Raw genomic sequence first — 24,104 nt, 5'->3', positions numbered from 1 at the left:
ACTCAGTGGAATCAAAGTGCAAAGGAACGTAGGTGGAATTCGACTGCAAATTGGCGTTGACTGTTAACAGCGGATATGGAAACCCACTGAAGAGTGGCTTTTATCCTTTTTTTTTTATTTGATAAAACATTGCACTGCATTTCTACACACATAAACGCTTAATTTGACCCAACCAATCGTGGAGGGTCATTGGCTGTCAGCTGACCTTGAGGCCGCACACAGCCAGGTAGTCCTCGTTGCAGGGGTTCCCTGTGAGGCTGAGCACGGTGAAGGGGACCGGGGCGGAGGCCAGCCGGGTCAGGGTCAGCTTCCTCTTGCTGGAGTCAGCCTGCTTGAGGAGCGCAGACAGCTGCAGAACTGTGATCTGGAGGAGGGAAGGGGGAGATAGAGAGACACAGACAGAGAGAAAGAGAGAGAGAAAGGCAGACCGAGACAAACAGTTCATTTTACCAGTGTGAAAGCTGTTAGATTAAAGCTGTTGATTAAGTGTTGAACAGCATGCTTTTAAAATAACAACTGCCTGCATCAATATAAAAACAAGGTTGTGCAAAGATAGTGTCGGCTTATTTCCGAGGGAGGATATTTTTTTAGAAGCAACAGAGTAACTGAAAACAAGGATTGTTGTCTGAAGAATGCCGTGTTTCTAACTTTAACTAGGCATGGTATACCATTTTGGATGGCCACAGTGGCGAAAACGTATCCAATGTGAATCAATGTAGCATTAGGAAAAACTCCCTCCTTGGAGCATTTCCCTCCTCCAGTTCCGCTCTCTTTTATACTAGAGTTCTCATTGTTCATCCTTTCCCTAAAACCCCTCAGACACTGCCCTGCAAATCATACACACCTTGCCCTTCTCGTGGCTGACGGCCAGGTGCTGGCGCCGCCCGTGGGGGGAAGAGAGCACACACATGGCCACGCGACGCAGCACATGGGCGCTGATCAGCTGGCGGATGGTCTGGCCCTGGTCCCCGCTGTAATTCATGCGCACGTTCTCGAAGGCGCCCTCCTGGGACCCCAGGGTGGGCACCTGTGCACAGGCAGAGGGACGGTGTGGTGAGTCAGTGGGATGGAGAAACAGAGCTTCAGGCCCTGGAATTAGAAACTATCGAATATCTAGTTAGTCGATGGTAATTAAAACTAATTAAAAAGGTCATGAGGTAGGAGGGAGGGGTCTTGCTCAAGGGCTTCCTTGCTCAACCCTCTAGCTACTAAACAACCCACTTCTAGAGGCATAGATCTTTATTCTGTGAGGCATCAGGGCCAACCACGGATCCACCATGTCACATCCAAAGAAGCAGGATAAAAACAGAAATGACAGACTTGCTTTCGCCATCATTCTTTTTGTCATAAATATGGGGGTCCCTTTGAGACCCACTGTGAATAAGAGATTAACGAATAAAATGTAATTTGAATCCCCCCCAAGAGCCCTCCAGCCTAGCAGAACATGGAGGGGTGTTTACTAGGGGTGAAACGGATCAGTGTGTCCACGGTTCGGTTCAGATAACCGTTTTGGGCCTCAGTTTCGGATACGGTTCGGATTTGGATCATGTCCGTGGTAGTAAAAAGGCAGACTTTTTTTTGACGGAGGGTTTGGGGGAGAAACACAAAAATGAATGAGACCCACAGGCTATTTGCAATGTGTTAATTGACTGCAATCAGACAACTTGCAAGGCTTTTTTGTGCAATAAATGTTCCCCTAAATGCATTTGAAAACATGGTGCACTGAGTGTAACATGTAAGGGATAACGGCCGACGAGGCTTAGAACTCTGGCGACGAGCGCAGCATGAAGCCAGAGTTGCCTCTACCTGTCCATTATTTCCATCGAACCGGTCGACCTCGAAGGCCGTTATCCCGCTTATCACCCGTTTGTATTTATCTCCCGTATATTTAGAATATAATTGTATCAATTACTTTCTTTAAATTTAGGAATCGTGCGCTTGAACTTCAGAAAACAACCTATTACAGCTACCTCATTGGCTCGGGCAGCACTGGAGAGAATGCATTCCGCTGGGTCCTAAACACCCTTTTGTATCGGACGTAGGCTACAGTAGGCAAAATACGCTACATAAGGCAATGCCTTCATGAAACCGAAATCCGCGGATCACCAGAATGCTCCGAACTGTGGTAAACGAACCGAACGGATTCGGATACAATTCGAATCCGCTGCAGGCCTAATGTTTACCATGAGCTGGTCGGTCATGGACACGTTCTTGTCCTGGGTGTGCAGCTCGTTGAGGGCCTGCTGGGCCCGGCTGCTGCTGCCCACGGCGGAGGCCTGCTGGAAGTTGGTCTGGATGGCGTCCATGAGGAAGATGAGCATCTCTAGGATCAGCGCTGCTGTGGACGACCCCACCTGGAGGAGGAGGAGAGAAGGAGAAGCATGAGCAGAGGTGCTTGGATGCAGTTTAGTTATTTTATCTAAAAGGGTTAGAAAAATCTGCATTAGTCAAAATATGATAATTTCTTCTTTTCATTCTACTGAACCAAATGTTTACATCCAGCAAATCAAAGTCCAGGATAATGACTCCAATCCCCATGTTGAACCCTCCATCAATACTCAACAGCTTTACATCTGGTTCTGTAACGTTTCTCCTTTGAACCCACCACTTGGGCCAGGAGCTCCTCCTGGCAGCCCTCGATGCTGCGGCAGACGCTGCTCTTCTTGGGCCGGTCCTCGTCCAGCCCCTTGCCGTCGCCGGAGGAGGCCTTGCTCTTGTCGGAGGGGGAGGCGCTCTGGTGGCGCAGGGCGCTGTCCGGCGTGCGCGTCTCGCTCTGGAAGGCCGACGACTCCTTCAGCGTGGAGCCCATGCCGCTGCTAGGGCTCCGCTTCACCAGGGCCTGGAGGGACCGAGGGGGGAGGGGGGACAGAGAGAGGGGCCGAGCAGTGAGGACAGAGGCATGGGGGGGAAGGATCAACTAAATAAGGATGACAAAGTTGCGTTCTGTGTAAAGTTAACGCTTCAACATCAACACTCATTATGCAAAACTAACACGTTAGACAAAGTTCAATATCACAGTGGAAACAGTATTAAGAGATATTGTATAGCATCCAAAGACAAACTAGATTAAAAGTCGGTTTAAAGTTTGAAAAGTATACAACATGCAGTACATAAAATGGTTCATTTAGCCTTACATTTCTCTTTACATTTTTCATCATAAACTCTCAAGCAGAGACAAAAGAATAACACAAATATGGGTCAGAAATGGATATGAGGTCCCTTTTCATTCCATCTTTTCAGCCAAACGCACAGGCCAACATACACACAGGCTATCGCCAACCCTGGGTGAAATGAGAGGATGGATGGATGTCAGGTGGAGGAGGGGAAGGGGTAAAAGGGATTTGCAAGCCAAAGTTACCGCTGTTGTCCTCTTCCCATGGTGACCTGAGGTATTCGGTCTCACCTGGCAGCTGCCATCCTCCTTGGCGCCGCAGTCGCAGAAGAACGAGCCGTACTTGGCGTAGGAGATCTCGTGGTCTTTGTGGCAGACCTTGGCGCACACTGTGCACACGCCCACCCCGTCCACCATCTTACAGGTGTGACAGTGGTACCTGGGGAGGGGGGGAGCAAGACACACACTGAGACAAAGGAGCCTCACAAAACATTGTGTGCATGGATTTAAATGTTGAAATGGTTGAGATATTAGAAGCCTCTCCTCCAATAGCATCATTTATTATAAAGCAATTCTATAGTAGACACCTTGGCTACAAGGTCAACTGAAAGGTGTAGGGTTATGTGGAAGATCATACATAAAAAAGCAATTCCTCCAGAAAGCAGTCAAGTGCTTTATTACCAGTGCTGGTTCATGAACTCCTTCTGTGTGATGGTGAAGGTACAGAGTTTATTGCAAAGAGAGTCTTCATCCTGCCAAACAAAGAAACATTAAGAGATTAAGAGTCGAGCACGTTGTTGTGGAGATATTAGAAAAAAGGGGCTATATTCTTGTTTTTTCGACATGGAGATAGGACTAATAAAACATTTTGAATGATGTGCATTTTAACGACCAATCAACTGGACTAAGTCTGTTTTTCTTCCATAACAGTAATTGATCAGAGCTTGGATTCGTCCATCTACTTCAAGTTTAGCGCTAATCAATGCAGGGCTCAGTTGTGCTGCTGGTATCAAAGGGTGGGGGTCCTTACAGAGTCCTCTGCCTGGGAGTCGTCGTCCTCCACGGCCAGGTCCTCCACCCAGTCCGAGTCCACCTCCATGGCCTTCTCCTCGCCGTCCACCAGCAGGGCCGAGGAGCTCTGTCCGCTGGTCAGCCTGAGGGCGTTCATCACGTCCGCCAGGTAGGAGATAATGTGGCAGGAGCACTCCAGCATACTGGCGTGCTGGAGTAGGACAGGGAACGCACGTGTGACGTAGACGCTCTGAGTAGAGTCAGTGCTATGACAATGGCTTTATCGTTGTAGTCGCATATGGCAGCTTCGCTTACCTTGCCCTGGGTCAAATTAGAGCTCACTTTTTCCACGACATCCTTCTGAGTCAGGTACTTCTTGCTGCAAAGGAACATACAAGATCAACAATTAATCACCCGAGTTATGTTTCAGAATATATTTTACTGAACAGGTTTAGGATCAATCAACAATCGCTAGCCTAAAAGGCCATGTGTGTCCCTCCAATAGCGTACACACTATGAATTTGAATCAGCCATCTTAAAAAGGTGACATATTATCCCACCAGGTGTGATTGTGATTAGCCGTTACAAGCCACACATCTAGGTTGACACGCCCATTAGTGATGTCAGAGAAGGCCAATTTTAAAAACGGCTCGTAATGACTAGTCACTCTCACACCTAGTTATATAATATGTCACCTTTAAGCCACGATGAGCCTCATGTGCTTATTTCCCAGGTGACTGTAGTCTAACATAACAGCACTGCCCTCACCATCTGGTCAGCCAATCGGTAGCGGCGCGGTGCAGCTGCAGATGCCCCGCCCCCTGGCCGGCGCCGGCCAGCGTGGCCATGATGACCATGAGCTCGGGGAAGCCGGTGCCGTCGCCGGTGGCCAGCATCTCCGTGGCCATGGGGATGAGTGTGCTGAGGAGCACGGTGCACACGCCCTCGCCCACCTGGCTGTTGTCGCGCACGATGTGCGTGGTGAGCAGCTGCAGCAGCTGCCGGTTCTCCTGCACCACGTCCAGGTGCTCCGAGTCCTTGGGGGGCGTGGCCGTCATGCGGGTCAGCCAGGCCTGCAGGCGGGCCGGCTCCACGCAGGCCAGCTGGGCCAGGGAGCCGCACAGCACCAGCAGGCTGGGGTTGGGGCTCTTCTCCGCTGGGGGGGGGGGGGTGGAGCATGGTCAGAGGCGGCGGGCGGTATTGGTTTGTCCTTCACGCCTCTAAACCGTCAACTTAAGTATTTGTATTTCTCGTATTGTAGTTTGCCCTTTACTGTTTTTGCACTATCCTCTTTGCTGCTGTAACCCTGCAAATGTCCCAACTGTGGGACTAATAAAGGGTTATCTTATCTTTAAAATCAAGAAAATATTCAATGAAGTGTTGTGAATGATGTTGTTTTTTTCCCGTCTCATCAAACCGAACGTCCACGCACTTCTGTTTAAGCAACGATTATAACAAACATGAATCAATGTGTGCTGAAAACATAACCTTACGTTGATACATTTGACAACAGACGTAAACTTACTGAGCGTAAACAGCTTGGTGAAGAACTTGAGCACCCGGTTGCAGAACTTGGCGGACAGGTTTTCATTGGCCGTCGCCATCATGATTTGGACGAGTTCCCCGCTAGTGGCACAAAGTGGCATCCAGGAAAAATGTCAGCGGGAACACAACCGTGGAACAGCATGAGAAGGAGGGCTATTGAACTGTGCGGTGAACAGTGCTACAGTGTGATGTGTGCTGTGAAGATACCTGAAGGAGAAGAATTCTTCCATGGCCTTGCGGACCTGGCTGTTCTCCAGCTGTTTCTCCAGGTACTGCAGGCATTCTTCCAGCACAGACTCATCCAGACCACTGGGACAGGAGCAAACAAACAAGAGTACATGAGGAAAGACCTTGATGAAAGCATATAGTTTAACATAATGTAGAACTACAACTTCGGGGCATTTGATATGTTGCTTGACATATATGACAAAAAATGTATTTTATAAACCATATTTATTTAGTGAGCTTAAATAAAAAAGGTATAAACTAATAGTGACCAGAAAATGATTAAACGGGGAATAGTTCCAATGTGGGCAGCACACTGAAGCCATTCCCGTCGGTGTCAGAGGGGTGGGCGATGGTGTTGTAGCATACCTGTTGGGGTCGGAGTGGTGGGCGATGATGTTGTAGCAGCCGGTGACCAGGCGCTGGTAGATGCGGGCCAGGAAGGCGTCCGACTCGGCGGGCCCCAGGATGCGCTCCAGCGAGGTGCTGCTTAGCTCGGCCACGCTCTCCGTGCTGCTCTCCAGCAGCAGGGGCAGCAGGGAGCGCTCCACGTGGGCGGGGTTCAGCTCCTCCGTGCTGGGGGGACGGAGACCACCACACGTCAAGGTCACTCCTACAGGCCTACAGGCCTAGAAGGCTTGGGTGGGAAATTAAACTGTGCCTTTTGTACATTGCCCTGCAATGAAGTGTCAGGGCGCAGTGCGACATGAATGATTGGATCCAGAACTTTATTTGCCATTTCAGTACGTAAAAGGGGGTTTATCCGGATGCATACATTCAGGGGGAAATCTACAAAGAATGAAGAGGCTACAACAACTCTGGGAATAACAAGTAGGCTTTGACCTTCTATATGAAAAGTGTAAGAGATGTTAGATGGGTTTGTCGACAAAGGAGCATTGTTACTTTAGTTACTATGGACAAAGGTGGACGAAGAGCACCGACTACTGCTCCCTAGCACACAGGGCTGACCGTGAGCAGGATCAAGAGTTCACTCACACAATCAGGTCCCCAGTGAGGCGCACCAGGGACAGCAGGATGTGTTTGAGGGAGGGGGCCAGAGCCAGGGACTGACAGCTCAGTGTGCCGAGGTGGGCTGCCTGGATGGCGCTGATGTAGCTCTCAGAGGGGATGGTGTCGTTGGCGAAGGCATTGCGCTGTGGAGGAGCGATTACAAGATGACCCATGAAATTCATTTTCTGTAGCACCAACAATATGGTCAAGAGATCGGTAGTGTAGCAATTCGGGGCAGAAATGGATTGTACTTTTATCAAGGAATGGTCTTATATATTTAATATATTTTGAGTCAACAAATGCATTGCGACCCTTTCATCACATCAGAAGATGTGATGAAGGGTAGTGGGCTTATGTTAAACAGACGTCTACCAAATAAAACACAGGGGGTGAGAGCTGCATGCTTGTATCCTTAAATTACCTTCACAGAAATTCACTCAAATGTCTTTCCTACCACACAAGCAAATACATACACATACCCAAGAGCCGATGTTGGGGAACTCATTGGTGTGTATGTTGTTCCAGGTCTCACAGAGGGTCTGCACAGCCGACGGCAGGTTCTGCATAATAGTGTTGCCTGTGGAAGGACACAAAGTACGGAGGATCAGCAGAAGAACACTCCAGGTGTTGGCACGTTTCAAGCTGTTTTACATTTCCTTCCCCAGTCACCAGAACAACCCGAACACAGGCATTTGGTAAAGCCGTACCAAGGCACTAAGACGATGTGGGTTAAGTGACCGGCGAATGGCCTGCATCATCACTGTGGCTGCTGAAACGTACCGAGGGTGTTGGCCTTGCAGCGGGTGGAACCGATGGAGAGCACCGCGGCGTAACCCTGGAGCTTGGCGTCGGTCAGCTTGTTGTCTCCTTCCTCCGGGAGGCTCATCAGCAGGTAAGACCTGGGAAGAGACGGCACCCGCTTAATACGCATCACGGTCTGGTGGCTTTAAACGTTGCTTTGTGTTCTCAACGCGGCTAGGCCATTTTGTCACCGTAAGTAAAACCATACCGTAATTTAGAAAAGAACGGTGTAAAATCGTACACTGTTGCCGGACTCCGAACACTACGAAACCGAATGTTACTTTGGCGTACACAATTATACTAAATCAGATATTCATTCTAGAGAAACCTTACACTATGCAGTCCTATTGTCCAAGGTAAACCCAATAAGATAACCCAGGTTTTCTTCACGTTTGTGCGCGTAGTTTCAGTGGGGCTCACCTGGTGAACGCCGTGTAAACGTCGATGAGCTGAAGGGTGGCGGGCAGCAAGTTTTTGGTGACCTGGGAGGACTGGTTGGCGTCCGTCTCCATGGCGACCTTGGACAGGTGGTCGTCCAGGGACACCTGGACCTTGGAGATGACGGCGTCCAGGGTGTAGATGGCCTGCAGGGAGAGCACCTGGTGCAGCGGCAGGATGGCGCTGGGGTCCACGGCGGAGAACGCAGAGATCTGTCCGCGACCGAGAGAGAGAGACATGTGATCAACCGAGACTCCTATGCTAGGAGGCCACACGCTGGGAAAGTGCGCAATGATTTCCCCACGGTTACCTGTCTTGCGATGTATTCCTCCGCCAGTTCCACGTCATATTTGACCGTGCTGCACCTGGCTGCTGTCAGCTCAACCAGAGGGGAGGCCTGGTCCGCCTTCATCCCCTGCTTGACCAAGTGATCCTGAAGATAACGAACACAAGACACCAGGTCAGACACACCGAGTCCAGCACCTCCATGCACATGTCGACCACTTTACCCAAATAATGGGATATATTACATTACTGAATCGCCATTCATTATTGGATTTAGGTTTGCACCAGGTTTGTTTGCATCGTTTTGTAACACATGCAATCGCTTTATTAAATAAGCCCTTTTGAACTACCGCCGTAGAGCAAAACACTTTTATGCAATTGACGTGATTCGTGTCCATTAAAAGGTCTCTGTGGTGAGGCCAATAAGCAAACTACTGACCAAGGCCAGTACTAAAGCCCTTTTCTATTGTTTCATCTACTATTGTCCAGCTGCGGACCGACCTTGATCCATGTGACGTAGGTGGGCACGCGGAGGCGGGAGGACCAGCGGAGGGTGTGGAGAATGTCGCTCTCGCTGGGGTCGCTGCAGCCGCTCTTCAGCTGCTCCACGTAGGCCTTGGACGGGGGCAGCACCCCCAGGATCCTCCACAGGACCAGGAAGTAGTACTGCAGCGAGCAGGCCTCCTGGGCCAGACAACACACAGAGCTCAAGGTCAGAGGATGGACCATTTCAAAATATGGTACTGTTTATTTTACAGAGCTTGATAGCAATATCTATTTCAACCCCAAAATAGACATTTTGGTGAAAAGGGAAATTTATAAAATCGTTCAAAGAAATTAGCTTAATTTTTTTTTGAACAAAAAAGGCACTGGTGTAATTTATGTAAAAGTATTTGACATGCAAGAGTATAGTTAAAGAAATGTGACACGTGTCATGTGAACACAACTTGTTAATAACCGTCAAGTGTATTTCACCCTGTGCCATAGTTCGGTTCAGTAAACTTTGTGCGGACCAGGGTGTCACCGACACAGTGATGTCAGGGCTCTCACCATGGGTGTGATGGCTTTGTTTTCCTCTCTCCGGGCTGTGTCGAACTGAGAGCCGGCCGCCAGCAGAGAGATGAGAGAGGAATACAGCTCGTCGTATTTCACTGCGTTGTTGAACAGCTTCTCAAACACCTAGGAAGAAAACACAACATCGAGTCTAAAGGTATGTGCTTACACCCTTGTTTCAAATTCAATGAATAGGTAAGACATCTAACCGATACTTTCTCCCTAATGACATGCATATGAATTCACAGCAAGTGGCTTTGGATGAAAGCATCTGCTACATGACTAAAACAGTTTATGGTAATATATTTATAAAACCTGAAACATGACATAAAAATATTGAAAGAAACTAACAAAGAGTAAATAACTCTTAGAACAGTATGCCGGCGACGACATAAATTCCCAACACGCGTGTCTAAGCAGCGGTGGTGTGACCTGTGACCTCCTGGAGACGGTGTCTCACCTTGCTGTCCAGTCGGCTGAGGTCGTCCTCAGAGGCATCAGGAGAGAGGATGCAGTAGAACTTGGGCTGTAGAGTCGCATCTGCAACCAGACAACAACGACAACAACGTCTTATTATATCTGACACTTTGGCTCAATCGCTTCTGGACTGGCTGCTGGGACGGCGCTGCCGGGACTCTACCTGCAGAGCAGTGTTTGGACCAGTTCTCCTCCACCTCCTTGAAGCCGTAGTAGAGAGGGAGGCTGCCCCGCTTGCTTCCGTCCTGCGGCGAACCGGGGCCGGACGAGGGCGGGGTCAGGAGGTTGTACTGGACCTACGAACGACATCATGATTTGCCCTCATGAACAACGATAAATATGTGGATACAAATAACAGAATAGTCACTGTTAGCATTCAGAAGCTAAAGCAATTTGAATTTCCTGAAGAGATTACTCATCTGTAGAGAATACTCATATCTATAGGACTGGAAAATATTATAAATAGCCATGTGTTGCTCTTAGAATACCCTGATACATTCTTAGAGCAGGTATCCACTAGCGGGAACCAAACCCCTAATCCAGCATCCAGCCGTGGTGCTATAGCGGAGTTACTCGTCGTTTCCTGTTATAGTTTGACTTGTAAGACTACCGAACCGCTCACTCTGGCCGGGTCCAGCCAACCCTCTACCAGTGTATCTAGACGGGGGCCTTCCGCCTCTCCTACCTGTTCAAACAGGTACACAGGTGTCTTGGAGTAGTGGTGCAGCATGTAGTCGAGGACCAGCAGCAGGCGGGCCAGGTTGAGGGGCACGGCCTTCAGCTGGGTCTCTCCGCTCTGGGCCACCTCGGCGATGGCCTGGGCCACCAGGGTGAGCACCATGTGGCGGCCTCCCTCCGACAGGTTGTGGAAGAGGAGCAGCAGCAGCTGCAGGTGCTCCACGTTGAGGTCCTCGTCGCCGGGGACGGAGCCCTGGATGGTGTGCTGCTTCAGGGTTCCCAGGAACCTGCAGGGGGGGTCAGGGGAGCGGAGGGGAAGATACACGATGAGAACAATTGTTGCAATACTGTTGTGAGGCACCTCAGCACAATCACTCTATAACCAAAGCTACTTGGTGTATGTTCGGCGGCAGATGGAATATTGGACACAGAAAATACAACGAATCCAAGGAAGCAAATATATATATAAAAATAGATCAACTAATAACAAGTAAACATAGATTGCATTTGGTTGAGGATTTTTTTTTTACGAATGATAAGGGAATAGAATGAGTATGTAGCTAACCGTTCCCAGACTTTGATGCACTCGGGCACGTCAGGCTCGCCCTGCAGGGTGGCTTTGTGCTGCCATATCAGGAGCAGCCTGGAGAGCACCGAAAGGGACTGGGGGTGGATGTACAGGGGCCAGGGGCCCTCCGAGAACGGGGCCACCCCCAGCTGTTGAAGCAGTATGCTCTGGGAAACACACACCGGAAGCATTTGTTGAGAATTGTACGAGGGATGCGCAAAATGTAGAGCAGTGAGATCGGCTGCAGCTTTTTGGAGCAGCCACACGCTAACGTTAACATTGAATGTTAGGATATACTCTGAGCAAATGACCACTTCCTTTACCTGCAGGGCTGGAGATGGTAGGTCTGAGGTCACAAGTGTGTGGTTGAAGTGGTAGAGGGCCAGAGAAAACACTTCATCTGAGGAACCTGAAATGAAACACAGTGCACCTTATGAGTGAGGAAAGCGGACAGTCTCCGGCATCTGAGAGCGTCACTGGACAACAACTTTAGGATGTTGCTCATAAAATACAACACCATAACATTGTTGCCAAGTATAAATTTTACAGAGAAGGTATTACTAAAATTATTACTTTGCAGCATCACAGATGGACGACTTATATAGTTGTACACATTAAAACTTTTATACAGAATTACAGCTGCATGTGTTTACGCCTCTAATGATCTTTCATCTCTCTGTCCCACCTTAAACAAAGTCCATTACATTTAAGCGGTCCTCTTGTATAGGTGTCGATAAACTCCACTACACTACTCAATTAAAGCTTGTACCCTCCCTGTAAATAGACACCATCGTGTCCCGTGTCTATAGGTCGTCTGTGTGGTTCCTCAACCCCTTTGCCTACCTTTCACGTCTTTGTCCACGTCCTTGATGATGCTGGCCAGCGTGGCCATGTGCTGCTCCGTCAGGGACACACTCAGGTAGTTGCGGATGAAGTTGTTCCTGGACTTGAGCATTGAGGTGGTGATGAAGTTCAGGATGCTGGAGGCAAGGCCGAGGAACTAGGAGACAAGGAAGAACAATCCTTGTTTCCAAATGTAAAATACTATGCACCGGGGGAAGGCAAAACTCACAAACAACTATATTACACGGAACAAATGATGAAATGAAAACATTGATATAAAATCAATGTATTTAAACAAGCAGCTCACCAGCTCTGGGTCTTTGCGGCCCGCCAGGATGTTGCCGTTCTCGCTCGGGTTGTGCTTGCTGGGGCTCTTCAGACGGGGAGAGGTCTCCAGGGGTGGGGGTGGTGGAGGAGGTGGAGGCGCCACCTTCTCTTTGGAGGGGGAGATCGTCTCCTCAAACCAAAGGCCCAAGATGGGCTCACTGTCATCGTCTGGAAGGACACACTGGATGTTTAGCGCGTTACGCTTCAAGGCAGGGACGGCGTGGTGTATACACACGTGCCAAGAATACAAAATCAATACATGGCGTAGGTTCGGTGGCTGAGGTGACATCAAAATGCAGGTAGTATCAGCGTTCAAGCTAGATTGGGACACCTATAAATGTTGTGCAGATGGCAGCTGGACAAGAGCAAGAAGACCACCATTACTAGTGAAGAAACAAAAAGCAATGCAGGAAGGTGATCGATGCAATGGCTACCGTCGGCTTCATATATACCGCTGAGCTGACCCATGAAAACAGGAATTATAGTAACTAAGTTGTAAATTTAAAAATGACAACTAAATGTGATTTGTTAAATGCATTAAATACTCAAACAAAATGTTAAAGTTATGGGTGAAAATTACAGTAGTTGCCAACCGAGAAGACGGTATGTTCATCTGCTAACTCATATTAGCTCACAGCCAATTCTGTTCTTTCCACCTACAAGATTCTACAAATCTTTTGACTCTTGGTTTAAATTAACAGCCCAAAACATTAGCGGTCATTGGCACTGGCAAATGTGCAGTCAATGTACCAAGTTACTTACACCTAATAGTAAAATAAGGGGACATAATAGATCAGATGACCTCCACTTTGTACGACTTGGTTATTAAAAGATCTGAATCTAACAGGGCACTAGGCGAAAGTTATCCCATAGGGAATATCAGTTTAAGTTGATATTCACATCTGCATGCATAACAAGAGAACCATAGCTCATTGGGTGAAGGCAAGGCGGGGCATAGTGAATACAACCTAAGCCTTTAGTCTTACAAGCATAACAGGAACATATTGTAGTTAAAGGATAATACCAGTGTATACGGCCATGGGTTCCAATGTCAGTCGTCAACATGACCGTTGTAGCCAAAGAAGTGTGTTTACTAGTATCGGATAGATTACCATCTCAAACACATTTCAATAAGATATCGGAGATACTGAAGCAGTATGCATGTTAAGCGTCGACACTGCAAAGTGCAGGGATACCCCACCTCTGAACGTCAAATCTAATCTTTCAGCAAAGACAAGATGTTATATCCATCGACACCACTGGTATTATCCTTTACACTAGTCAGAGCCAGAGACAAACACTTTAGCCCAAGTCAATTAATTAGGATAGTTTGAGGGTTTGGACAAAGCGTTCCTCTGTGGCTCTGTTATGTTGTACAGGTGACAAGCCCCAGCTCAAGAGCCTACGTTTTGTGTGACATACAACGACAACAGAAACAACATCAACAAAGTTAGGTCTAGGACAGTGATGCGGACACCAAGGTCTGGGTAAGCCCACCCACCCCCACGAGGACAGAGAACTGCTGACCTGAGACACAAGCTGCACTTGGGTTCTCCTGTCTTCTCTCTGCTGAAACAGCACAACACTGTCAACTACACTGGCATCGTGCAACGGAAGCAGCACAGTTTGGATTAGTGGGCGCTAGGATGGTCTTTGTGTGCGGATGTAGACATGTGGGGGGGGGGGGGGGGGGGGGGGGGCACACTTACAATTGCTGCCTCAGGGGGATAACTTTACTGACCTGATACTAGACTGGTCTGAATTGGCTGCAGAGTTCTGCCAAAAGGATCTGACACTGGTATAAACAGCACAACGTTTTTAAACCCTTCCTGTACACAACTCAGACCTGATGCTAGTTCTTTGAGGGGTTAAACACACAAACACACAGGGGTGCTGCTTGATTATACATAGAGGTCTATAAACCAGTGTCTTTGTAGGCTTTTTTCTAACTGCAGCCTGTCCATTGTTTTAATGGTGATGTTGGTGGCAATTTAAGTAGCTGAACAAACTCATCTTTGCATGTGCATTTCAAATGGCCAAATCAAATCTAGGATGTCATGGCATGCCGTCAGCAGCATGAAGCTTATACAAATATGCATAAATAATATATGGAATTGTATTAATTGTGCTAATCAACAACACAAAATGTAAAACGGTTGCAGCAATATGGCAGCAAACTAAATATCACCAAAATGTTCACATGGACTGTTGAAACGTCCTGTTTATATGATTACTCAAGTGATCAATGAGGAGTAACAGAAAGAGTAAAGAAGGAATGCTGTGAACAGCGAATAACACCCCAATATTGTATGGATTAACATAGGAATCTGAAATCAAGGGAAACTTGTCCCAAGAGAAGCGATCAGTCCTATGCAAAGCGATGAAAAAAATACCAGCTCTACGTGTTTTTTTTCCAGTAAAAAAATATTATTCCATAAATCTTTTGCTACAATTATGAACTGAAATCTGTTCTCTTTGTGCAGGGTATTAAGTAATTACATTATCAACAACATCGGAAAAATAAACAAACCAATCCTAGATCTGCGGAGACTTGTTATTCTACGGCCTGGTGAGAGCCCCAGTAAAGTACAATGTACCTTGGCTGCTGTCCTCCTCCGTACTGCTGAAGTCGTCCTCGTAGAAGGTGTTGGAGTCTGTGGAGGCACTTGCATCGCTGCTGACGGAGCCCTTCCTCTGACGCTGGAGCACGCACGCCTGCAGGTCAATCGACACCCGGTTGTATCAGTGAGCGAGGTGAATAGCATCAGCTTGCTCATTAAAAAATGGGATTTCCCCAAAGATGTCTTTGTAAATCGCTTTGGATAAAAGTGCTGCTAAACAAGTAAATATGATGGCAAAATGGAATTTGTAAAAAACCTGTTGATACTAGCAATGTTATTATAGTTTCATCTTTTATCTTCACGAAACTAAGATATTACTATCAGTAAGTTACATACATCAGTTAAGGTGTTGAGCATATAGGTTATCCCCAATCACGGATAAAATCGGACTTGCTCTAAAAAACGAAACATCAACACACTTTGCATAGGTTTAAGACTTTTGGACATAGGGCACACCAGGGCTAGGAGTGAGCTAGGGGTCCACACCTTCTTGTAGGAGGTTGAGAGCAGGGTGAAGAGCAGGTTGGTCAGCGGCACAGAGTCAATGAGCCTCTGGACTCTCTGGATGGATGTGCTCTGAGCCATGATGTTGAGCTCTGCTGGGGGCCCGTCGCTGGCCCAGGCCTGTCGTCCAGGTGCATTAGAAACGTCACGTGTTAAATAAGTCATTGTGGGGGGAAAAACGTTTGTGTTGAACTTGTAGGCTAGGACTGATCAAACAATATTATTATTCATAGAGACATTTGTTAATTTGTAAAATAGGAATCCTCAATATACATCACTCAATTTATAAAATAAAAGGCAGACAATATTGTAAAGAAAATGAAACTCATGAAGTCAACAGACTGACCAGCGGATGACTGTCACATGCTTTGCAGCCTCCCGTTCCCGATCACCAATCAAATTAAGTTACGCTTTCCTCAACAGCAGTAACACTCTTAGGTTTCATTTTCATTTCCTCTGAACTCCCAGTTTCACAGCAACAAAGCAACATATTCAGCGTGCAGTACGACTCAGAACCACGGGGGGCACTTCAACATGCAGAAGGACTCACGGTTTGTGTGGTGGGTCTTACCCGGTGAAGGGCTTCCACCTGGAGGTCTTGGAACAGGGAGGTAAGTAGTTTGATGGCGTGGTTGGCCAGGATGACGGAAAGGACTCCAAACCCTTGGTGCCTTGAGGAAAGAAATTAAAAACATTTACAAAAAAAAAAAGATAATCTGCATTGAATACAAAGCAATAGGCCAACGACATGTTGAAACAGGACATAATGTGATTACAGTAGCTTACTTGGAAAACCTCGGAAAAGTAAAGACATTTACTAAACTGAAGAATAAACCCCAAAGGACAAAGAGCTCAAATTTCAGTTGGTTTTTGTTGCACGACCCAAAAAGCTAATATAATATTATTGCTTTAACAGAGACAAAGGTAAAAACAAAGAGCGGGGAATTGAGCGGGAATTGAGCAGTTCACAGAAATTCAAAACCACTTTGTGTGCGACACGCCATGTGCTTTGGGCTGAAGAATAAAAACGGCGTTTAAGCAGGGCAGCAGGCGGGCATGACAGCGTCGTGCCAACGCGTACCCTTTGCCGGGGCCCAGTTTGGGCGAGCCCGCGCCTTCCTTTGTGCGCGCGGCGATGTCCCTCACGCGCAGTGCGGCCAGCGGGTCCTTCTCCTTGCCCTTGTCGGCCAGGGCGGTGGGGCTCAGGTTGAGGATCAGGTACAGGCTGTTCAGCAGGCACCAGGCTCCCAGCAGCTGGAAGTTCTGGTAGTGCTGCGGCCGGACACAGAATGGACATCGATTATCAATGGTCCAGTACTGATATAAGTATCAAAACAATTATAATTGAAGAAATGCATCGTCCAATAACTATTTAAGCGTAATAGAAATATTAAAAATATATATATTTTTATAAATTCATGTATATGCTCATCACATCTTGGTTGTATACAAAGGTCCTCACCTCTCCTCCAGCTCTGCGAGAGTTGCTGATGGCCTGTCCAATCATTTCATAGATCTCCAACTGTTTTGAAACACAAGAATGGTTTTCCTCGTTAAATTAGAACACCACTGAATACTTCCTCTCACTGTCGTCACGCTATGCGTTAGTGGTCCTACTCACACATTTCTGCACGATGGTGGCAGCGTCGTTCTCGTAGTCTTCCTCTTTACTGCCGGTGGAGGCTGAGCGGAGTTGCAGGCCGCTGCCCACCTGCAGGATTGCCATGCAGGTAGCCACACTCACACCTGGGGCACAGTAGTACCATCATTTGACAAACTCCAAACGTGCAAAATAGGAAAAAGACAATATTATGTATATTCGATTATCTCGATTAGCTTTGCAATTAACCAACCAATAACTCCAGGATGACATGCACATGGCCCCTTGTTAAAGTGATAACCTCCAAAGAATCCTTGTTTAACTTAACATCAATGTCAGGTTAGATGATTTAATTCTACGGTGACACTTTGTATAATGCATCAATCACATTGACCCTACCAGCATAGAGACAGCTCAGGGCCAGCACGGTCATATCCAGTAGCCTCCCGGGCGTCAGGGGCTCCAGGACGGGAAGGGAGAGTGTGTCCAGGGCCATCGTCACGTCAATGACTAAAGAATGAAACCTGTACCAGAGGGAGGGAGCCGAACGCAGGTGAGCCGAGCGCCACTTGCAGACACGACGCTACCGTTACTCACACCGTCTCTCTGCGAACGATCGGAACTGGAACAGGGCTGCTGTCGCCTTATTCTTACCATTGCATGATTCGTGTACATGCGGATTGGAGAATGTAGTGATATCTCAGTACATTGTTATGCCCTAATAACAATACAATGAATATGTCCCCCTGGTTCACTGGTTCATTGGCATTACATTGAAAAGTAGTAAACAATTGTTGATGTAAAATGTCACGCAACATTTAACATTCTTTTGTTTCGATAATGCCGCAAAACTCCAGAGAATGGGGAGACTCCACTGAAAGAGGGAGAGAGGCTTACCCGTTGCGAACGGCGGTGGCGTCGGCCACCGTGGCGGGCATGATGAAGAAGGAGTTGGCTGATACAGCATCCTGGAAGCGGTTGATGTAGCGGAGGAAGTAGGGCAGGTTGAGGCACACCCGCAGCAGCTTCTCTGACCCACCTACAAGAAGCAGAACCACGCTGAACCAACCGACCATCCCAAAATCAAGCACCTTTCTGAATAATAAGGAATTTTGCAGTTTGTAGTATATAACATTTCCTTGAAAGATCATTTCTCACCTAGTTCCTGTAAACTGGACACATTCTGAGAGACAAAGGCGTTCTTCATTTTGGCCTGGATGGCCTGATCTGTCGTCATTTGCTCGTCACAGTCGCTCTCGGCCTACATGGAAAGAGACGTTTTGTTTTAAGAGGAATTAATACGGGATCCTTCTACCGACAAGCGAGGCAGTAGAAGCTAACCGGGGGATGGTCAGAGGGTTTACCTGCGTGTGTGACGCCGACGGAGAGGACAGCAGGGTCGTCAGGTCCGGGTTAAAAACTGAAGTCAGTTGGTTGAAAAAGTTCATTTGCACTTCCTTGTGCCGGAGCTCTGGATTCAGGACACTGGGAAGCTCCTTCTGGTCCTCCACTGTGGGATTAAGGTGAATCATTAGAATGACTTAATGAGTACTACTTACCCATCCTCGGATTCAATCATTCAATTATATATTTATTGTCCAATCACAGCCGACATTGAGGTTTAACATTGAAAGTAGTCAAGCTTTTTCAACCAATGCCTAAACATAAAATATCGAATTATCTCTGACATCGGTGTTGGTCTGAGTCAAGCCTCTAAATGCCACTGCAGAGGCTATTGGAACAGGACCGCTGGGTATCGCTTGCCAAACAAGATACCAATCCAAACACCGACGCCATCCGACGGGGCAGACTTGGGCTGGGATGCCATGCACTCACCGTCTGATAGGGTCTTGACAGTTTGAGGCAACTTGGCAGACTTCATCATTGCAGTGAAAGTTATGATCTCTGTGCGGTCTAGTCTGCTGCAGCCTGTGCAGAGTCCTTTTATCAGGAGGATCAGGTGTTTCTAGTGGGGAGGGATGAAAGAGATTTACTTCTGAGAAATCTGAGGAAATCTGAAAATAATAATGCAACCCAAGCGATAACAAACAAGTAATGTACGTTTTTGTCACTATGTCGTATTTTTTTAGTGTACATATTTCTCTTCAACCATTTTTAATGGACAATTCAGAAAAAACGGGTGACAAGATAATCAAAATTTTGTGCGGCACAAATAGTTGATAGTAGGTGTCCTTTCGTTCCTCAGCAGTTGGTCTTACCTGCGAAACGGCGCATGCTTCGTCTGGGTTCTCCAGCCGCAGCAGAGAGAATTCGATCAGAACTTTACATGCTGAGGCTACTGACTGCAGCTGGTTCCTTGGTACTACAAAAAAAAGGCAGAGGCGGATTAGGTCAACAATGGTGCACATTTGCCTGGAGTAAAAGACACCACGCTATCAAGAGGGAACTTAAAAAGATCACAGAATCATGATAGTTGACATACGTTTATTTGGTTGCACATGTATTTCATTGGGTGGATTTGAAGTGTGATTTGTTTGTATTTTATATTCGATTAATCTTTTAGTGGCCAGAGTGGCCTTCAAAACATACAGGATTCAATATGGACATAGTGTGTGACCCTCGTCCAGACCCATATGACTGAGTAATGAGTATTGACATAACTTTGTCTGCAAGTAGCCAAGGTGCTGCATAAAGCCAGCAAGAGAGACGATGACTTACTTTGTCCACACACTGTGGTGATGTAATGTGCCGAGAGGGCCACGAATGATGAGTAGAATGGCTCATACTGTTTGTCATGGTGAAGAATCTCTGATTCACTGCAAATTAAGGTAAAACACATTGTTATAGACATGTTTATTAATATGACGAGCGAGACGTGGACTGAGAGGGAGAAAGAAAGAAACACAGACATGGATTAAAACTGCCAGTGGTTCAACTTGAGAAGCTATGCAAAACGTCTGGTATTTAGGTCATACCACGCCAAGCATTGTTAAAGTGCCCCATCAATCATAAATAGAAACACAGCTGGGAAATCTTGATTTTATAAAAGAAAGGTAAAAGGTAAAATATGCTCGATTTGCATTTTCAAGCCAGCTCGAGTCAAAACATTGCAGAAGAGGCGCTGCTCCTCATCCCTCCTTCTCAGAACCTTACCCACCCTCAAAAACCTCTACGCTGTTGTAGAGCAAATTTGCATTTGCTTCCTGTAAACCTAAAATTACTGTCTAGTCTACACAGCAATGCGAGTTAATGCACATTTCAAAACACGCATATTGTACCAGCAAAATGCAACATCTGCCATAGATAAATGCCATGTTGACTACGTTCTACCCTGCCCTCTATTTTTGTTTACTTCAGCCCTAAATGCAAACTCGCTCACAAGAAGTTTGGCCCATATACTACAGTAAGCTTCTTTTCCTCCGGTCCCAGACAGTGCAAGCTAAATCAGCATTGAAGGCTCCCAGCTACATTCGCTCTGTGATGCGGACCTACACACACAGCAGACTAGACGCATGCTGCAAGAAGAGATAAGAATGTGTGAACTCTTTATGCCTTCTTAGAGAATGGTGTACTACAAACATTATGGGAACTATAATATAACACTCTAGATTGACATATCCACTGAAGGTTAGCGACAGGCAACAAGAATATCTGGATAATGCAGGCAACGTAGGCTTCCACCTTTGCCCCCAAGAAAAATAACAAATCATGACTACAACGGCTGCCATGCTTGCGTCGATCTTATGGACGAAAACACCACAGCCCCAGATCAAAACAGGCCTGCGGCATATCGGGTTGTGGTGGCTCAAACAACCCGGGGGCTAATGTGACACCACCAGGCAGAAAATAAGGGCAACTTGGATCAAGTTTACGGGCTCAAATTTCATTAATTGCCAACAGGTTAGAGGAACATGCCATACATCATTTAATATGTATTGGACCATTTCAAAACCTGGGTGAGGCTGCTGTCACACCTGAGCTGTTTGGTCCATCTTAGTCTAGCACTGGAGCGTTTCCCCCCATGGCACGGTTTGTTTAGGGAGATGTGAACGCCAATTCCTACATTGTTTCAGACCTAACGGTCTGCTATCAAACGGGGGGGGGGGGGGGGGGGGGGGGGGGGAGTCGGGACTGCCTGCTTTCAAGTGAACTTTGGTTCGGTTTGCTTTAGGTGTAAACGTGATCCAACCCAACTATGAGAAGTGAACTAAAACACAAGACATTGTGAGTTGAATCTACACTTTTACTGCCAACTGGAAATAATAAAACCTTCACAGGTATACGTGAACTTGCCCCAGATTAAAAAGAGTTTGTCAGATGTGATGGAATAATGAGGTGAAAGCACACAAAACATGTTCGGACGACTATCTAAAGCAATTGCTTGTGGTCATTGTTCACAAAAACACTGACATTAAATTATTCAGTGACTGCATGGGTCAGCAGCGGGACATGTGTTGTTTACAATGTTTGGTTAGCCTAACAAAGTCAAGTGTGAACGCTAATGATTTGCAACAAAGTGTCAACTTCCCCGAACTCAAGGTGTGAAAACACCCTTTAGCCTTATTTTTTCCACTTTGACCGGACCATGGTGTAACATCAAAATGGGAATGAATTTCATCATGGATCACGTTGGGATCTAGCCTATATGGAAAATGGTTAACTACCATATATATATTAACCAAGTATGTAATTTAGTCAATTCAATTTCAGGTAACATTTAGCATCATCAGGATATTACAGTCCAGGCTGTATTTTCTGGGTAATGGTTCAATGTTGTTTTAAAGTTTTGGCACATATAACACATACCAAAATAAGAGTGGGAATGTTAACCTCTTAGCCAAATGTGAACATTAACCCAGTTCCCGATTTTAAATAATTCCGAAAATGTAAATTAGACCACAAAGTGACAAATAGTGAGTTCTAGTGTAGCACTCACTTCAAGTCACCATCTCCAATCATTCTATCTGTAGATGGACTGGCTACCAAATAACATCATCTAGATACAGTGATCGCTTTAGAAAAATGTCAACAGTCTTGTATAATTTGGTACGTCTTCTCCAGACCCCCCTGCCAACATGTTTTGCAGTAAACTTTTGAAGAATATATATGGTAAGCAACCATTTACTATGAATGTTTGCTAATGATGGCCCTTTCATCAGAATTCCCAGAAGGTGTTGTTACAGTGCACAACACATGCATATTAATTTATCTTAACTCAAACAAAATTAAGGGTTAGGTTCAAGTAGGACCATTATTTTCACTTAAAATACAGACTTTTATAATAAGAGCTTCCTATTGTTACGATGAAGTGGAAAAGCATCTGGCCAGAAGTACAACGTAATTCATACAAATATGTAAACAATGGAACAAGTCTCACCAAATAACGATTTCAACAAACAACCGTATAGTTACACGCAAACGACTGGTATACATGCTGCCAAAAACTTCTAAACGCAATTGTTCAATGTGCTGCTTAATAAATAAATCTAGTTACAGCCTGCGGCCTCGTGACCCGCCCCCTTTACAGTAATTATGAAGTATATAACAAATTGATAACAGTATATTACAAGACAACTTCTCCAAGTAGCCCGACACACCCTCCAAAATGTATGGACAGGCTTGTAGTCCCCCTTTATACCACCTCATTAGTTATGAGGAACTACACCTTACATGATCCGTCTAGTACATGATCTGTCCAGTCACACAACGAGTCAAACCAGCTGCCATGGGAGCTAGCAGACAGTGTCATGTTGACAGGCCCACCGATCACATGAACCAATACCAATAATAAACAAAATCCGGCCCATTACAATTAACCAACAGACACTGTTCATGGTCAGCTGCTAGGCTACATCTTGAAGCTCCAGGACGCTGGCCAGACAGGTCTCCAGGCCAGCTAGCCTGTTGGTCATGTTGGCGTTAGCTAGCTCATGATAAAGCATATTTTCACTTGAGACAACGTTGAGACACATAACTAATCCTAACAACGCGTTACCAATATGCTGGCCATGCTGTACAAATGCTCGCCATGTCTCGTGCGTTATGTTTTGCTTGCCTTTTAAGTGCGTATATGCCATGACACACAAGTACGCTAGCTTTGGAGCTAACGTCAAGCCAGTGAGTCGAGGTCAATGTAAACGGCACTGTAGTGTAGCTGGGGAACTGTGTAGCCGCTAACGCTAGCACTGTACCTGGGCTAGCGGGCTAGCGAGTTAGCAGAGCGGTGGAGCCCGCGGTGGACATGGCCATTATCTGCGTCAACAGAGAGACAATAGTCCTTGACACATAAACGGTTACCTGTTGATAATAGAGCCAACGAGTTGGGGTAGCTCCTTCGTCTCAAAAGCGGTGTAAGAAGCCGATAAAAGCGGTCGTACTGCCGCTGTCCATTCGTGCTCCCCATCTTCTCCGCTCGACGCCATCTTGAAATAATGAGGGGAAAAAAACTGCCACTGGAAGGAAAAATTGTTTATCGAAAGTAAATCACAAGGGGCGCTCATGTTCCAAACCAATATATGGAAAATCCTAATGGTTTAATTTCATGAGGGTTCTTCAGATGTGTTACGCTACTGTATATTCACTCACTTAATATAATGTATAATAAATAAAATAAATACTTCTATGAGATGATTATAAGGAGTACCCGGCCTTTACTCTTAAATATGTGAACTTGTGAAGGTTTACAACATGGAGGAAGAGATAGAACATACAATACATTGGGTATATTGTTTACAGAAGTCTAATGGGGACATTGTGAAATTCAAGATATTCAAGGTATATTCAAGGTATTCAACATGGCTTTAAGTAAAAAAAAAGTATTACCAAAATTGGTTAACATTTAACCAAAATACAATACTGGCTCAATATCTTTGTCATAGTCTTTGGTTTAAAATTACAAACTGGGTTAGGGTTTTATTCAATAGATACCAGACAACATAGATCTGACCATAGTTTATTCATGTTAATTTGTAAAAGAGACATAGCCTTTATACTAATTTCCCGAGTCACTAAAGTGGAAATGAGTATGTTAGAATTCATAGAAAG

General features: G+C 46.2%; 1 protein-coding gene across 16 annotated transcripts in view; it reads right to left on the bottom strand.

The window, feature by feature from the left end:
* Positions 1-23,501, bottom strand: part of ubr4 (ubiquitin protein ligase E3 component n-recognin 4) — a 57,217-nt gene extending 33,716 nt beyond the window's left edge. For 8 of the 16 annotated variants that reach the window (XM_056597888.1, XM_056597898.1, XM_056597925.1 and 5 more), the window contains exons 1-41: positions 23,358-23,501; positions 19,779-19,876; positions 19,319-19,422; positions 18,936-19,065; positions 18,464-18,609; positions 18,258-18,360; positions 17,997-18,138; positions 17,499-17,623; positions 17,121-17,245; positions 16,962-17,021; positions 16,581-16,771; positions 16,050-16,170; positions 15,482-15,619; positions 14,972-15,089; positions 13,902-13,943; positions 12,355-12,542; positions 12,048-12,204; positions 11,528-11,613; positions 11,202-11,371; positions 10,644-10,923; positions 10,122-10,254; positions 9,942-10,021; positions 9,479-9,607; positions 8,930-9,112; positions 8,454-8,576; positions 8,126-8,355; positions 7,685-7,803; positions 7,384-7,481; positions 6,890-7,047; positions 6,263-6,469; positions 5,876-5,977; positions 5,649-5,749; positions 4,892-5,279; positions 4,439-4,502; positions 4,143-4,334; positions 3,794-3,864; positions 3,359-3,551; positions 2,606-2,839; positions 2,184-2,354; positions 845-1,027; positions 206-364 (exon numbers count right to left, since the gene is read on the bottom strand). In XM_056597888.1, coding sequence (XP_056453863.1) covers positions 206-364; positions 845-1,027; positions 2,184-2,354; positions 2,606-2,839; positions 3,359-3,551; positions 3,794-3,864; positions 4,143-4,334; positions 4,439-4,502; positions 4,892-5,279; positions 5,649-5,749; positions 5,876-5,977; positions 6,263-6,469; positions 6,890-7,047; positions 7,384-7,481; positions 7,685-7,803; positions 8,126-8,355; positions 8,454-8,576; positions 8,930-9,112; positions 9,479-9,607; positions 9,942-10,021; positions 10,122-10,254; positions 10,644-10,923; positions 11,202-11,371; positions 11,528-11,613; positions 12,048-12,204; positions 12,355-12,542; positions 13,902-13,943; positions 14,972-15,089; positions 15,482-15,619; positions 16,050-16,170; positions 16,581-16,771; positions 16,962-17,021; positions 17,121-17,245; positions 17,499-17,623; positions 17,997-18,138; positions 18,258-18,360; positions 18,464-18,609; positions 18,936-19,065; positions 19,319-19,422; positions 19,779-19,876; positions 23,358-23,482 — 5,967 coding nt within the window. In that variant the 5' untranslated portion in view covers positions 23,483-23,501. The remainder of the gene's footprint in view (positions 1-205; positions 365-844; positions 1,028-2,183; positions 2,355-2,605; positions 2,840-3,358; positions 3,552-3,793; positions 3,865-4,142; positions 4,335-4,438; positions 4,503-4,891; positions 5,280-5,648; positions 5,750-5,875; positions 5,978-6,262; positions 6,470-6,889; positions 7,048-7,383; positions 7,482-7,684; positions 7,804-8,125; positions 8,356-8,453; positions 8,577-8,929; positions 9,113-9,478; positions 9,608-9,941; positions 10,022-10,121; positions 10,255-10,643; positions 10,924-11,201; positions 11,372-11,527; positions 11,614-12,047; positions 12,205-12,354; positions 12,543-13,901; positions 13,944-14,971; positions 15,090-15,481; positions 15,620-16,049; positions 16,171-16,580; positions 16,772-16,961; positions 17,022-17,120; positions 17,246-17,498; positions 17,624-17,996; positions 18,139-18,257; positions 18,361-18,463; positions 18,610-18,935; positions 19,066-19,318; positions 19,423-19,778; positions 19,877-23,357) is intronic. The other 8 variants (XM_056597941.1, XM_056597949.1, XM_056597975.1 and 5 more) reach the window with 5 other exon arrangements.
* Between the last annotated feature and the right edge of the window lie 603 nt (positions 23,502-24,104).

This window comes from Gadus chalcogrammus, chromosome 1 (assembly GCF_026213295.1).
Source record: "Gadus chalcogrammus isolate NIFS_2021 chromosome 1, NIFS_Gcha_1.0, whole genome shotgun sequence".
NCBI classification, from domain to species: domain Eukaryota; kingdom Metazoa; phylum Chordata; class Actinopteri; order Gadiformes; family Gadidae; genus Gadus; species Gadus chalcogrammus.
Note: the sequence above shows the minus strand (reverse complement) of the source record. Positions and strands in the feature narration are given on the sequence as shown.